Source organism: Callithrix jacchus, chromosome 1 (assembly GCF_049354715.1).
Source record: "Callithrix jacchus isolate 240 chromosome 1, calJac240_pri, whole genome shotgun sequence".
NCBI classification, from domain to species: domain Eukaryota; kingdom Metazoa; phylum Chordata; class Mammalia; order Primates; family Cebidae; genus Callithrix; species Callithrix jacchus.
In genome coordinates, this window is record NC_133502.1 from 145,684,845 (window position 1) to 145,700,854 (window position 16,010).

The 16,010-nt window shown below is 43.9% G+C and overlaps 1 protein-coding gene across 2 annotated transcripts in view; it reads left to right on the top strand.

Annotated features, from left to right (window-relative positions):
• The window catches only part of TMOD1 (tropomodulin 1), a 93,355-nt gene that overhangs the window by 37,866 nt on the left and 39,479 nt on the right, over positions 1 to 16,010 (top strand). For both annotated transcript variants that reach the window (XM_035252780.3, XM_035252786.3), the window contains exons 3-4: positions 6,873 to 7,029; positions 13,934 to 14,053. In XM_035252780.3, coding sequence (XP_035108671.1) covers positions 6,873 to 7,029; positions 13,934 to 14,053 — 277 coding nt within the window. The remainder of the gene's footprint in view (positions 1 to 6,872; positions 7,030 to 13,933; positions 14,054 to 16,010) is intronic.

Genomic DNA, 16,010 nt, shown 5'->3' on the forward strand with positions numbered 1-16,010 from the left:
AAAAACTAGCGGGGCATGGTGGCATGCACCTGTAATCCCAGCTACTGAGGAGGCTGAGGCAAGAGAAAGACTTGAACCTGGTAGAGTTTGCAGTGGTTGCAGTGAGTGGAGATCATGCAAGACTCCATCTCAAAAAAAAAAAAAAGACTTTTCTCTAATTTTACTGTACTTTCTCCATTCACCTCCCATCTCCCTGGTTACTCCAAATTCTTTAATTTCTCTTTGTGGGGTCATAGCCCTACCTCTTAACACACTGCCTGGACACGTAGCATTTATTTAGCAGATGTTTATTGAATGAACAAGAAATTAAGAAATGAGAGATGCATTTCTATGCATACACAATCACCAAATACTCTCCTGGTCAGAGCCAACAACAGAGTGGTTGTGAGAATTCTTTTCCTCCCCTATGCGGCAGCCTGGGTCTGAGAGTCAGTATTAGCTTCTAATAATCGTGAGAGACGTACGGCAGTATTTTCAGGTTCATTTAACTTCTCACAGCTAATTTGCATAGTAGGGCAGATCACATTGTACAACAGGCACCATTTGAAATGTGGCCATCTCTAGCCTGGCCAATCTCAGCATCACCATGACCCACTGGCACATGAAGAGCCTTCTGTCCTCAGCATTCCATCTGTGACCATTTGGTTCAGTGACTGCATTAGCAACTTCTGTCATTCTCCCAGAGATGACATATGCCATTTACAAAATAACAGCTTTTTTGAGATACAATTCACATAGTATACAATGATCCACTTAAAGTGCACAATTCAATGGTTTGTTCTTTTAGCATATTCACAGTCATATAACCATCATGATCAATCTCAGAACATTTTCATCACCTCACAGAGAAGCCTCATGCCCATGAGCTGTCACTCTCCATCTCCCTTCAATCTTCCCAGCTTTATTAGCCTATTCAGGTTGCTCTAACAAAATGCCACAGACTAGGTGTCTTTAACAACAGAAACTTATTTTTGCACAATTCTGGAGGCTTAGAAGTCCCAGAAGAGGGTCTCCAGGGGTCAGTTTCTGGTAAAGGCTTTCTTCCTGGCTTACAGACAGCAACCTTCTCTCGGTGTGTTCTCATGGTGACTGGTTGGAAGGAGGTGTTGCAGCAAGCCCTCTGGTACCTCCTCTTATAGAGACACCAATTCTGTCAGATCAGGGTTTCACCCTTATGACCTCATTTGACTTCAGTTATCTCCTTACAGGCCCTGTGTCCAAATATAGTCACTCTGGGGGTGAGAGCTTCAACCTATGAATTGGAGGCACACATTCCAGTCCATAACACCAGCCCTAGGCAACCGCTAATCTACCTTCTGTCTCTACAGATTTGACTGTTCTGTACATTTCATATAGATTGTATGGAATCGTATAATACATGGCCTTTTGTATCTGGCTTCTTACACTTAGCCTCATGTTTTCAAGGGCCAGTCATGTTGTACTACATTTCTTTTCATAGCTGAATAATATTCAGTTGTATGGCTATACCACATTTGGTTTATCCATTCATCAGCTTATGAGCAGTAGACTTGTTTGTACTTTTGTTATTATGAATAATGCTCTTGTGAACATTCATGTACAAGTGTTTGGGTGGACATACATCTTCAGTTCTTTTCCACCAAGGAGCGGAACTGTTGCATCATATGGTAACTTTAACTTTTTGAGAAATTGCACAATTTTCAAAAGGACTGTATCATTTTACATTCCTACCAGCAGTGTATGAGAATTCTAGTTTCTCTGCAGTCTCTTCAATACTTGTTATTATCTGTGTTTTTTTTTATTGCTGACTGTTAAATGGTATGTCATTCCAGATTTGATTTACATTTCTCTAATGCATAATAATATTGAGCATATTTGTCATGAGCTTATTGGCCATTTGTATATCATCTTTGGAGAAATGTCTATCCAGATCACTTGCCTGTTTTAAAAAATTTATTTATTTTTATTTTTAGTTTTGTCAGATGGGGCTCTGTCACCCAGGCTGGAGTGCATTGGCACAATCTCAGCTCACTGCTATCTCCACCTCCCAAGTTCAAATGATCCTCCCGCCTCAGCCTCACATGTAGCTGGGAGAACAGATGTGTGCCACCATGCCCGGCTAATTTTTGTATTTTTAATAGAGATGGGGTTTCACCATGTGGCCAGACTTGTCTCGAACTCCTGACCTCAGGTGATCTGCCCCCTTTGGCCTCCAAAACTGCTGAGATTACAGGCATGAGCCACTGTGCCCAGCCACTTGTCCATTTTTATTTTTATTTTTATATGTTTTTTGAGACAGAGTCTTGCTCTGTTGCTCAGGCTGGAGTGCAGTGGCTCAATCTTGACTCACTGCAATCTCTGCCTCATAGGTTCAATTTTTGTGCCTCAGACTCCTGAGTAGCTGGGATTACAGGCATGAGCCACCATGCCAGGCTGATTTTTGTATTTTTAGTAGGGATGAGGTTTCACCATGTTGGCCACGCTGGTCTTAAACTCCTGATCTCAGGTGATCTGCCTGCCTCAGCCTCCCAAAGTGCTGGGATTACAGGCGTGAGTCACCATGCCTGGCCCCATTTTTAAATTGGGTTATTTGTCAAATATTATTGAGTTATAAGAGATTTTTATGTATTCTAGGTCTGAGACTCTTATGAGATATACAATTTACAAATATTTCCCCCCAATCTGTGGATTTTCTTCTCACTAGTGTCCTTTGTAGCACAAATATTTTTAATTTTGATGAAGTCCAAGTTATCTACTTTTTAATTTTGTTGCTTATTGTTTTGATATCTTATCTGAGAAACAGGTTGCCTAATCCAGAGTCAGAAAGATTTATGCCTATGTTTTCTTCCAAATGTTTTATAGTTTAGTTCTTATACCTAGGTCTTTGACTCATTTTGAGTTAGTTTTTATATATAATTGGAGATCACATGATGTTTTTGAAAACGAATTAAAGTGATAAACAATCAGGAGCTTAAAAAGATGTAGCTATCTTTGGTTTTAACAGAAAATCATGTGATATTTTGTTAAACATACCATTTAATAGAAAGAAAACAAACTTTAACTCCTAATGAGGTTGATATTTTCAATATTTACTTAAAAAATGTGATAAGCTTAGTTACTAAAAAAGGCCTTTGACATTTTTGTTTTTTGTAAATCAACTGCTTTCAATAAAGACTTGAATAAATGAAGCCATATTTTTATGTTATATAAATAATATTTTTGAAACACATTAAAAACATCTTTATTACACAACATATTATCATTATATGGCCTTTTATTTAATGCAATGGTTCTCAATCGGGCAATTGTGCCCCTCAAAGGAAAAATGGTGGCTGGACACCGAGGCTCATGCCTGTAATCCTAGCACTTTGGGAGGCCGAGGTGGGTGGATCACCTGAGGTTAGGAGTTCAAGACCAGCCTAACCAATATGGTGAAACCCCATGTCTACTAAAAATACAAAAATTAGCCGGGCATGGTGGCATGCATTTGTAGTCCCAGCTACTCGGGAGACTGAGACAGAAGAATTGCTTAAACCAGGGAGGCAGAGGTTGCAGTGAGCCAAGATCGCACTCCAGCCAGGGCAGCAGAGTGAGACTCTGTCAAGAAAAAAAAAAGAAGAAGTTTGGCAATGTTTGGAGACATTTTTGTTTGTCACAACTTGGGGGACAGTACTTCTGGCATCTAGGAGCTAGAGAGCAGAAGGGCTGCTAAAGAATCTCCAGTAGGTAGAGCGGCCTCCACGACAAGGAATTATCTAGCCCAGAATGTCAGTTGTGCTGAGGTTGAGAAACTCTGCTTTTACTAAATTCGTGGCTGCTACCAGATAGACTGGAAAAGAGATGAGAGTTAGCAAACCCTTCTCCCCTCAGTTACGACCCCTGGATTTCTTCTATTGCAATACTTAGCCTTTCTGGGGCCAGAACGTGCCTCAGCATCTTACTGACATCAAAACCCTTTATGGTAATGAAAATCTGTAGGCCTTCCCTGTGGGGATCCCTAAGAAGCAGGAGCACTTGCTTTCAGTGCTTAATTCATTTTATATTTGTGTGTTTTAGTTTTTTGAATTTATACTTGGATAATGCATTCCCTGTTAAACATATATATTTGGGTAACCAATCTCCTATTAACATATATTTTACCTGATTATATAACAATGGAAGTGACCATAAGTACCCATTTTTGGCTGTTCACTATGTTAGGCACTGTGCTAAGCACACTTTCTGCATTATCTCATTTAATTTTCTCAACCACTCTATGAGAGAGCAACTCTCATTACTTACATTTTACAGCCATGGAAACTGAGGCACAATGAGATTTAGGGGACTTGCCCAAGATTGTGCAGTTGAATCATTATTACTCCAAGTCAGGTCTGAAGCCTGATGGGTCAACTATGAGGTGCAGGCATGCCACAATGAGTTCGGATTATCCATTATGGGTAGTCACACATTGACGTTTGCAGAGCAATGAGGTATTCTCTCACTCTCTTGCATCGCAGTAAGCTCCCTGCCATGGAAGAGAAGGAGTAGGCAGATACAGCTAGCTATAGGAAGTCCCATCTAACCTGGGATATGCCCACAGAAGCATGGCTCACCTGGGAGCATCACCTATCCTGACTATCATGGTGGACAATATCTGAGTGCTTAAGGAAAACTGGGATGTGTGTAGATCACTTATGTTCCGGAAACTTCCAACCCCAAGTCAGTCAGGCCTTGGTTTTCTACCGGCTGTCCTCTCATAAAAAGCTTCAACTCCTAGTGTCTGTTTTGATCTGTGGCCTAAAGCTATCTGTAAGCACACCAGCACCACTTGCCAGGCCTGTTATCTGTCCATCCAGGCTCTGTGCTAGGTGGGTCCTGCTCACTTACAGCCCTCTCAGAGGCAGGGTCACAGCCCAGTCTCCTGACCTTACAGCCACGACTCTTACTGAAACAGCATTGTGGTGTTAAAAGCATAAGCATCATGTGGTGGCTCATGCCTATAATACTAACACTTTGGGATGCTGAGTTGGGTGGATCACTTGAGGTTGGGAGTTCGAGACCAGCGTGACCAACATGGAGAAACCTGTCTCTACTAAAAATACAAAATTAGCCAGGTGTGGTGGCGCATGCCTGTAATACCAGCTAGTCGGGAGGCTGAGGCAGGAGAATCACTTGAACCTGGGAGGCAGAAGTTGTGGTGAACTGAGATCACACCACTGCACTCCAGCCTGGGCAACAAGAGTGAAACTCTGCCTCAAAAAAGAAAAAAAAAAAAAAAGATAGTACATCTTTTAAAACATGATGCATTAAACAGTAGTATTCCCTCCCAGGCTGTATCCCTCTATGTGCCAGGCATATGTTGATCTTCATATGCCTGATAACAGTCCCCTTACAGAGGGGGCTTTCAGAAAAGGATTTGGAGTTTGTAAGAGTGACTGAAGATATGCATTTTGATGGTACAAAGATTGGAGGTGGGGTCGGGCACAGTAATCCCAGCAGTTTGGGAGGCTGAGGTGGGCAGATCACCTGAGGTCAGAAGTTCAAGATCAGCCTGGGCAATATGGTAAAACCCTGACTCTACTAAAAATACAAAAAAATTATCTGGGTGTGGTGGCGGGCACCTGTAATCCCAGCTACTTGGGAGGTTGAGGCAGGAGAATCGCTTGAACCCAAGAGGCAGAAGCTGCAGTGAGCAGAGATCACACCACTGCACTCCAGCCTGGGTGCAACAGAGGGAGACGATCTTCAACTTAGCCAGTTTGAGGGTGCATATCTTTGGGGTGATGTCCTTTCCATACCAGCCTCCCATGTATCATCTGCTAGCTCTGCGAATGCAGAAAGAGACAGGGAGCATGCAGCAATTAGAAATGAAGATCTTCCTCCTCCCCTAAATCTGAAGAAGAACGCTGGTTTTTGTTCTAGACCTGTCCTGAAACTCCTCGGGCAAATCTTTCCTTGCTCCAGGCCTCAGTTTCCCCTGATGGAGAGTGTATGCACTAGATGATCTCTGAGCATCCTTGCAGCTATAGGGTGATAGCTTGTACCTTTGACTCCCTAAGGTACGGGGGGCTGAGTTAAAGTGAAGCCGGTGAGGGTAACTCCAATCCCCCCTAATTAGGAATCTGCTTTAGTAGTAAGCCCTCACCTAGAAGCCTGCTTATGTTTGAAGAAGAAAAGAGAACAGTTGGTTGATGTTATGTTTCTTGAGATACCCATCTCCAGGGGCGACATTCAAAATATTTAACCACCAGTGTGTCATGAGCACGAACCCATCAGGAGGTGAGAAGGCAGTGAGAGGTAGAGCCAGCAGGGGCTGTGCCCACAGAGCATGCCCCGCCCACCTCTTAGCTCTGCAGGGCTCTGCTCACCTCACTGCTTTCCTGGGCCTTTCTCCAGCTTTTTTTTTTTTTTTTTTTTTTTTTGTCTGCCTTTTCCTGCCTGATTCTCCATCCAGGGCCCCAAGTCAACCCCCTTTGGCTGCTTCTCTTTCCAACCACTTGATACTCAACTCCTGTAAATATCTTTATGCATCCAAACAACAACTCAGTCATATTCATCCCCCAACAGATGCTCTTTCAGTGTCCTCTGTGCTCAGGCTGGAGTTGGCTGCCTTGACCCCTCACCTCCTCGTCTTCAAAAATGTTAGAGGCAGGGACATGCTGGAGGATTGAGAAACCTGAGTCTTAGCCTCTCTCTGCTCCTCATCTGCCTTTGACCTTGGGCAAGCCCCTGCCCCTCCTGGGGTTTCAGATTCCTTACATGTAAAACGAGGGACACCATGGATTCCATGAGCTCTGAGGTCCCTGCTGTTTGATGATGAGTTTCTGGAGAAGTGCAAGTCTTCAGCAGCTGATCACTCTCTCTTTCTCTCTCTCTCTTTCTCTCTCTCCTGCCCCCCACAACCTCCACTGTAGAATGCATTGCTGCCTGCAGGCCTGAGGCAAAAGGATCAGACCACCAAGGCGCCCACGGGCCCCTTTAAAAGAGAGGAGCTCTTGGATCACTTGGAAAAGCAAGCAAAGGAGTTTAAGGACCGAGAAGATCTGGTCCCCTACACAGGGGAAAAACGAGGTACTGAACAATGTTGCTGTTATGAATATACCACTCGCCATGCATCATTGAGTGCCAACTGTATACCAGGCCCTGCCAGGCTCAGTACTGGGCCAAATGTGACTGGGCCTCCTTGTCCTCATCCCTGCCTGGCCAAAACACCCAAACTCAACTTCAAAAGCATCTGTGGATGATGTAGATTTCATGAAGTTTTGGGGTAGACTGAGAAAAGAGTCCTATTCACTCAAATCAGCAAAACTTTTCCCTAAACCCCCTTTCAACCAGGATGTTCTGATTATTTTTTATGTAAACCTAGAGAGTTTTGAGAGTAAAAGAAGGGACTGTTAATGATATCAGGATTTTGGGAGACCAAGGCAGATGGACCACCTGACGTCTGAGGAGTTTGAGACCAGCTTGACCAACATGGTGAAACCTCGTCTCTACTAAAAATGCAAAAATTAGCCAAATGTGGTGACACAAACCTATAGTCCCAGATCCTCAGGAGGCTGAGACAGAAGAATCACTTGAACCCAGGAGGCAGCCATTGCAGTGAGCAGAGATCGCGCCACTGCATTCCAGCCTGGGTGACAGAGTGAGACTCTGTCTCAAAAAAAAAAAAAAAAAAAAAGGCAACAGGGCATGAAGCCTAAGCAGGGACCAACCTGTGCAAACCAGGGATTAGAGATGAACTAATCATCTCCACCCGGATTCTCTCTGCCCTTTCTCCAAATTCCTCTCTCTGGCAACTGCAGCTTCCCTTCCTTTGTCTGTCCTTCTATACTCTGCTCCAGCCTGAGGCAAGCCATCTGGAAGGTCCCAGGGAATGGAGAGGGCCTCCCTGATCATCCATTCTTCTAGGACTTCGCATTGCTCTCCAAACCCTCTACTCCCCTCTTATATCCCCCTGATCCATTGTCCCACAGGCCTCCTTCTTTCTACCTCAGGACCTTTGCACATACTCCCTATATATGGTCCTGGTCCCCAGCTCCATGCTGTCTTCTTCATGGCTAACTCCTCCTGCCTGGTAAGATATAATGGTTAGAAATAGCCTGGAGCTAGATCTATTTCAGTTGCAATCCTGGCACTACACTTACTAGCTGTGTGAATAGATGTAAATGTTTTAACCTACTGTGCCTCCATTTCCTCCTCTGTAAAACAGGGACGATCAAAATACCAGCCTCATTAGGTTGTAATGAAGACTAAGTGAGTTCAGATTTCTGTCCATCGCTTAGAACAGCATCTGGCCCGAAGTGAAGGCTGCCTAAGTATTAATTGTTATTATCCTTTAGGTCTCAACTGTACTGTCTTCTCTTTCAGGGAAGCCATCCCTGTCTACTCTGTTCAGGACATGCAACCCTTCTCCAACTCCCCTGCTTGGTCATTTTCCAAATCAGGGGCCTGTGTGTGTCCTTCAGAGCAACTCACATCTTATTAGCATCACTTTATCTTTCATCTCTCTCTCTCACTAGCCTGTAAACTCCCTGAGGGCAACCACTTGGGCTATTTTTGCTTAAATGGTACCCCCAGCATGCAGCCAGCATGAGGCCTGCTGTATAGTAGGATTGAGTAGAGAATTGTTGGATGAATGGATGAGTTAAAATTAAATAAATGTTTAATGGATCTTGTGCACTACTTCCTTAGAATACCAGCTCCATGAGTGCAAAGACTGTATCTGTCTTGTTCATCATTTTGTTCCCAGCAGCTAATAAATCCCTAGCACATAGAAGGCACCCAATAAATATTCGTTGAATGAAAGCACTAATTCTAATTAATTAGTTGTGTAATTAATCGGTTCTTTTCAGTCTCTTCCATTCTCTCCACCCCCCAAGAATGCAAGCATTGTGAGCCCCGGGTCCATGTCTGCAGCTGGCACCCCTGTATCACTGTTGTATTCGCATAATGCCCAGCACTGAGTAGCTGCTTCATAAAATGAGGACGCACGCAGGGGTAGACATTGTGCAGAGGACTTCGAGCCATTCCAAACCCTGGAATTGGAGCTCAATCCAGATTTTGCTGAAAGCTGGAAGGCCAGGGAGGTGTAAGGGACATCTAGATTATAGAACTTCTGAATTGTGAAAGTATTGCATGGTCAGAGGGATCCTGGAGGGGGTGGCAGGAGAGAGGGTGAGGAGAAGGGCAGGGAGCAGGGATGGGCAGCAGACCCGGGTGGACACCAAGCAAGGTGAGCCAGTGCTGGTGTCCACTTCCTCATGTACCCAGGGGAGGACCTGGAGGATGGTGTCAGGGATGAAAAGGGAGTCTGAGTGGTACACAATCCTGCCACTCCTCCACGGAACACTGGACTGGGCAGAGCTGGGAAAAGCTCTCTAGCCTCCCAGAGCTGGACTACCTTCATGAAAAACCAGGCTGACAAGGAGAATAGTTAGCATTCATTCTACTTCCATGTAGCGACAAGCCTAAGGGTTCATCATTCTCATCATCATCATCGTCGTCATTATCATTATCATCATCATCATAGAGTATTTAAATGTTAGTTGTTGAAATTCTTATGGCTTGAATAAGTGGAGGTCTCAGAATCAGTGGGGCAGGAGACCCTCCAGCTCTGACTGGCAGGCGCAGGGCCATTTCAGTCCAGCCTCTACCAAGCGCTTCCCTCACACCAGGCCTACAGTCAGCTCAGCTGCCAGGAAACAGCACCCCACACTGCAAGACCTGATAGTATGTGGGAAGAGCCATAAACTGGCACAAAGCCCTGAGAAATCTGGAAAGCGGGGCCTTTTCATTCAAGTGGGGGAGACCAGAATACAGCTCCATGCAGGATGTTTTCATTAGAATTAGAGTTGGCTGCAAGTGCTGGGGGGAAAATATAAAAAGTAACAGAGACTTAATCAAGGAGTTTAATTTTCTTAGGCATTCCGGGGCTAGTAAGGCATATTGCTTAGCGTCACGGATCACAACCCTTTCCAGCTTTTCATTCTGCCATCCCTACAACCTGTCTTTGTCCTCATGGTCTATCTGGCTGCTGAAGTTCCAGCCATCACATTCACATGCCTCTAGTCAGATGAAGGGAAGAAGTCTAGGTCCCTCTTACAGTGGCTCAGAGTTGCCACCCTCACTGGAGGAACCTGCTATAGGGTATAATAAACCACAGGTCTTAAATATTTATTGAATATTCATCTCAGACATAGCATTAGTCATTTTAATACTTGAGTTCCTTTTCAGGGATCTTGTTTTCCTTGCATGTGTTCCTCTTTTCAGGATCCCTGGAATCTGATACTAACAGGTTATGATACATTTTTTCCCCAAATGATTATGTTGCATGTTTTGCTGATAGATAATTGTTTGTTGCTGTAAACAATTTACACAATAAAGCGAAGTAATTCAAAATCATTTCCTTCACTAAAAATAAGCACTGATCCCATTTTAGTGAAGATCTTTCTGGATATTTCTCTATGTGCTTCCCACTCATTCTCAGCCTTCATCATTACGACTGTGGTATTGCACCCACATCGACCTCCTAAGCATCTCCGCACCTCCACTCGCCCTCCCATCAGCTTATCCTCCATCAACAGCTACAGTGAGCTGTGTAGCTTTTCTAAATTGAGGTAAAACTTACATAACATAAAATTAACCATTTAAAAATGAACAATCCACAACACTGTGCCGCCACCACCACCTCTATGAAGGTGCAAAACACTTCCGTTGCTCCAAAGCAAAACCCTGTCCCCATTACACAGTTAAGTAGTCTATGGCTCCCTCTGCCCCAGCCCCTGGTGACCACCAGTCTGTTTCTATGGATTTACTTATTGTGTGTATTTCCTCTAAATGAAATCATACAATATGTGACTTTGTGTGTCTGGTTTCTTTCACTGAGCACAATGTTTTCTAGATTCATCCATGTTACAGCCCAAATCGCTACTTCATTCCTTTTTATACCTGAATGATATTTCATGATTGTTTATCCGTTCATCCACTGATGGACATGTCAGCTAGTTCTACTTCCTGGCTATTGGGATTAGTGCTGCTTTGAACATTCCTGTACCAGTATGTGTTTGAATACCTGTATTTAATTCTTTGCGAGTATATACCTAGGAATGGAACTGATGAATCATATAGTTTAGTATAGCCTATGTTTAATTTTTTGAGGAACTGCCAAACTTCTTTTCCATAGCAACCACACCATTTTACATTCCTATCAGCAATGTACAAGGCCCGCACTTTTCCACATCCTTTCCAACACGAATTTTTTGTTTTTTAAAATTGTAGCCATCCTCATGGGTGTGAAGTGGCATCTCATTGTAGTTTTGATTTGCATTCCCTAACAAGCCCTGGTGCTGAGTATCTTTTCATGTGCCTGTTGGCCATATGTATATCCTCTTTGGAGAAATGTTAATTCAAATCTTTTACCCATTTTAAAATTGGGTTGTTTTTCCTTTTGTTGTTGAGTTGTAAAAGTTCTTTCTGTATTCTAGATACTAGACCTTATCATAGATGTGATTTGTGAATGTTTTCCCCTCTGTATATCGTCATTTCACTTTCTTGATAGTAGCCTTAGATGCACAAAACTTTTAAATTCTGATGAAGTCCAGTTGATCTAGTTTTTCTTTTGTTGCTAATGTTTTCATCATTTCTAGGACTCCATTGCTAATTCTAAGGTCATAGAAACATATCCTTATGTTTTCTTCTAATAATTATATATATATATATATATATATATATATATATATATATATATATATTTTTTTTTTTTTTTAGGTGGAGTCTCACTCTGTCTCCCAAGCTGGAGTACTGTGGCACAATCTCTGCTCACTGCAACCTCTGTCTCCCAGGTTCAAGCAATTCTATCTCAGCCTCCTGAGTAGCTGGTATTACAAGCGCCACCACACCCAGCTAATTTTTGTATTTTTAGTAGAGACGGGGTTTTGCCATGTTGGCCAGGCTGGTCTCGAACTCCTGACCTCAGGTAATCTGCCCACCTCAGCCTCCCAAAGTGCTGGGATTACAGCCATGCACCACTGCGTCCAGCCTGAATATTATAGTTTTAACTCTTATATTTAAGTCATTCCATTTTGAGTTCAACTTTATGTATGGTGTGAAATAGCGGTCCAACTTCATTCTCTTGCATGTGGACATTCAGTTGTCCCAATACCATTTGTTGAAGAGATTATTCTTTCCCCATTGAAGGAACTCTGTACCCTTGTTAAAAATCAGTTTGCTATAGATGTTTTCGTTTCTTTCTGGACTGTCAATTCTATTTCATGGTCTATCTGTCTATCCTTATGTCAGCACTACACAGTTTAGTTTTTTAGTAAGTTTTGAAATCAGTAAGTATGAGTGCTCTGATTTTTCTTTTTCAAGATTGTTTTGGCATTTGTGACCCGTAATTTCAGACGAATTTAAGGATCGCCTTTTTTATGTCTGGAAAAAGGACTATTGGAACTTTGATAAGGATTACACTGTATCTGTGGGTTGCTTTGGGTAGCACTGCCATCTTAATAATACTAAGTGTTCCAATCCATTAACTTAAAATATTTTTCCACTAATTTAGGTCTTCAATTTCCCTCAGTAATGTTTTACAGTTTTCATTTCACGTGTCTTTTATCTCTTTGGTTGAATTTATTCCCAAGTTTTATTCTTTTGGATGTATTATAAATGAAATTGCTTTTAAAATTTCCTTTTCTAATCTTTCATTGCTGATGTACAGCAATGCCACTTAGTTTTGTATGTTGATCTCGTACCCTGAAATATTGCTTACTTTTGTTCTAATAGTTTTTTGTGTAGAAATTCAGGGTTTTCTACATATAAGATTATATCATCTACAAACAAACAATTTTAGTTTTTCCTTCTAGTTTAGATTCCATTGACTTCTTTTTCCTGTCTATTTATTCTGACAGAAACTTCCCATATAATGTTGAATAGCAGCAGTAAAAGTGGGCACCCTTCTCTTGTTTCTGATCTTAGGGGCTCATTTCCTCATTTCTGTCAGGTCCCAGATTACAGGCTGTCATCTCAGTGAGGCATTCTCTGACTACCCTTTCCAAAACAGCAGTGCCCCCCAACCCACTCCCCAAGTGGGCATCTTCTAGGCCCTTACCCTGCTTTGTCTCCTTCTGTAATGCTTGATACCATTCCATATCTTCATATGTTTATTATCTGTCTCCTTTTTCTACGTTGGAAGCTCTTGAGGATTTTACTCACTACTCTCTCCTACCCCTAGAAAGGTGCCTTGCACATAAGAAACACTAAGTAAATGTTGTTGCATAAATAAATATACATATGCAATTTCTCATCAGTGGAATTAAGTTGTTCGTGCTACTTTGTAAACTTGCACTTTCACACAACGTTTGTCCTAGACATTCTCCTTAGTAAGTAGCAGTCTCCATCGTCCTTATGCTAACTGCTGGACGTCCACTGTATGGATGCACCATAACTTCTTCACCGGTTCCTATGAGTGGGCATGACAGTGACCGTCCTCATACGTACCTCTTTACTCCCTTCATTCTATTATGAATCTCACACTTAAAAAGTATGGTAATGAGGCAAGGATGCATTTTTTGCTCCCTTTTCATATTTTATTTGTTTGTTTAGAAATGTTCATACATTTTTCTCTCATTTCTCAAGGTCTTAGCACCTTTGGTTAGGGTGTCCCAGATCCTGACATTCTATTATATTTTTCTTTTGTATTTTTTTCCTACTTACAGATTGTTTGGTTATGACCAATGTTTTTGATAGAGGGTAGTTGGCTTGGACCAAGTTATAAAATCATTCTTTTCAAGTGTGAGGGGTGCTGTGTTGGGGATCCCTGATTCCTGTTCTTTGGGGAAGTTGGCCCCTAGAGGGAGAAACCTGAAAGGACTCTCAGCATGGAGGGACCCACAGGGCTCTACAGTGGTCCATGCAGGGCCATCTCCAGAGGCTGCCCTATTGCCACCACTCCATTAACAGGTCCCCTCTGTGTTTGCAGGAAAGGTCTGGGTTCCTAAGCAGAAGCCAATGGATCCCGTGCTGGATAGTGTGACGCTGGAACCGGAGCTGGAGGAAGCCTTGGCAAATGCTTCCGATGCAGAACTCTGCGACATTGCAGGTAAGAGGCGTTCCAGGAGCTTTCCACATCCTCCAGAAGGAGTTGACCCACATCTGCAGGAAACCTGTAGGGCTCATTTCAGCATGAACACCTCCTCTATTTCTAACAAGAACTAAAGGAGACCAAGAGTGTGTTAAAATAAAAATCCATTCTCAAAAACCAAAACAAGGAAAACATAGATAAAACCACCCAAACCCATCACACCACGGAACCATCTGTGGTTGCTATGGGACCCCATCCCAGAGGGACGTGGCTCTATCTCAGGGAGAGCCCACAGATGCCCTTTCCCAGCCATTTGCACTGAATCCTGCCCAAGCCGCTTGGGAAGAGAGGATAGAGGGAAAACAGATAGAGGGCCTCTGGTGTCTTTGGCTTGGGAAGCTTACTAAGGGCTCAATTTTTACAACTTTGCACTTTGCCAGCAGTCAGCTCAGTGAGCCCGGCTTTGAGGGGTCACCCTGGTATATCGCATATTTGCCCTATGCCCTCCATCTTCATGTGTGTTTCCGTACCATCTTCACAAACTACCCCAAAACTTCAGGAGGTGGCCTGATATTCAGAGCCCTTCCCCGCCCCCCTACTTTGCTGCTGCTCCTGTCTAGTCCCTGTCCCATTGCTGTGTGTTCTATCCCCAGGAGGGTCAGGCTCTGGCCACATCCAGCACCCTGTACAGTCCCCACCTACTGTGCTCCCTGACCCAGGGAGTGGGTGGGTTTTTATTCTGCAGGCTTGGAGACTGCTAATCATAGCCCAGGGTGGTTGGGGTGAGGAGAGGCTCGAGGCAGGTGGGCAGGGGAGAGGGTAAAAGGGGATGCCTGTGACTGATTGGCTATGAGAGCGAGGTAGAAGAGTCAAGCAGGGTAACCTCAGACACTGAGTGGTGTTGGTGCCATTAGTGACAGATGGCAACAAAGGAGCAGGAAGAGGGAAGATACTGAGTTCAGTTTGCAACCTGTGGCATTTGAGGCACCTGTGGGCCACCCAAGTGGGGTCAGTTGTATAGGAAGGTCTGGAGTGCTACAGGGGTTTCTGTTCAGGATAGAGATTTGGGCATCATTGGTGTTGTCAAGCTCCAGGCAGAACGTGTGACCCTTGTAGAAGCCTTTGGCAGCGGGAAGTGGGGGTGTCAAATCGTGGAAATGGGGCAAAGCTAGAATAGGGATCAGTTAGCCACAAATAGTCTGGGAACCAAAGGCCAAATCAAGATGAGCAGAATCAGGTGCAGGAGCCACGGAGACAGAGTGAGGCTTCAGGGCTGGCTGGGAGGTTCAGAGGCAGGTGAGGCCGGAGGCCACGGTAGGGAGGGGAGGCCAAGAACACTCGGGACTTGGCCGGCCACAGCTGCCTTCTGTCTTGTGGGTTGTATTGTGCATGACATCGATGACTTTCGTGCAGGGGTCGGGGAGCTGCTGGGATGTGCAGGGGCAGTGAGAAGACTCACCTCTACCCAAAGGGCACTCTGGATGGTGACAGGCGCAGCCAGGTTTGGGGGACCTGAGGAGTGAATGCAGAGAGCAATGTGTAGACCCCAAGTCTGGACAGCCCTTTCCTTGAGAGATAGGAAATTTGAAGAGGGACGAAGGGTAGTGACTTGAAGGCTATCAGGACTGGGAGAGAATGGTTTTCCTGCTCACTGTGAAGTATAGAAGCATTGAGTGCTTCACCTAGGTGGGAAGAGAGCACTTAACTCTGGAACCTAGTTTGCTAGAGTAGGGATTTATCCTATCAGAAACCACACAAGTCACAGTAGATCCCCCATTGTGCCCATATATTATATGTCACACTTCAACTAAACCATCTCCCTGATGGGGGTCCCTTGACTTCAGGTTAGTCTGCGAGGCAGGGAGGCGGCTGATGGCTTGGTGCGCCATCTCCACATTCACCGACCTGGGGCTGTTTCTACCCTGGACTTTCTCCTCCAATCACCCTCCATGACGTCACTCCCCTCATTAGGCAG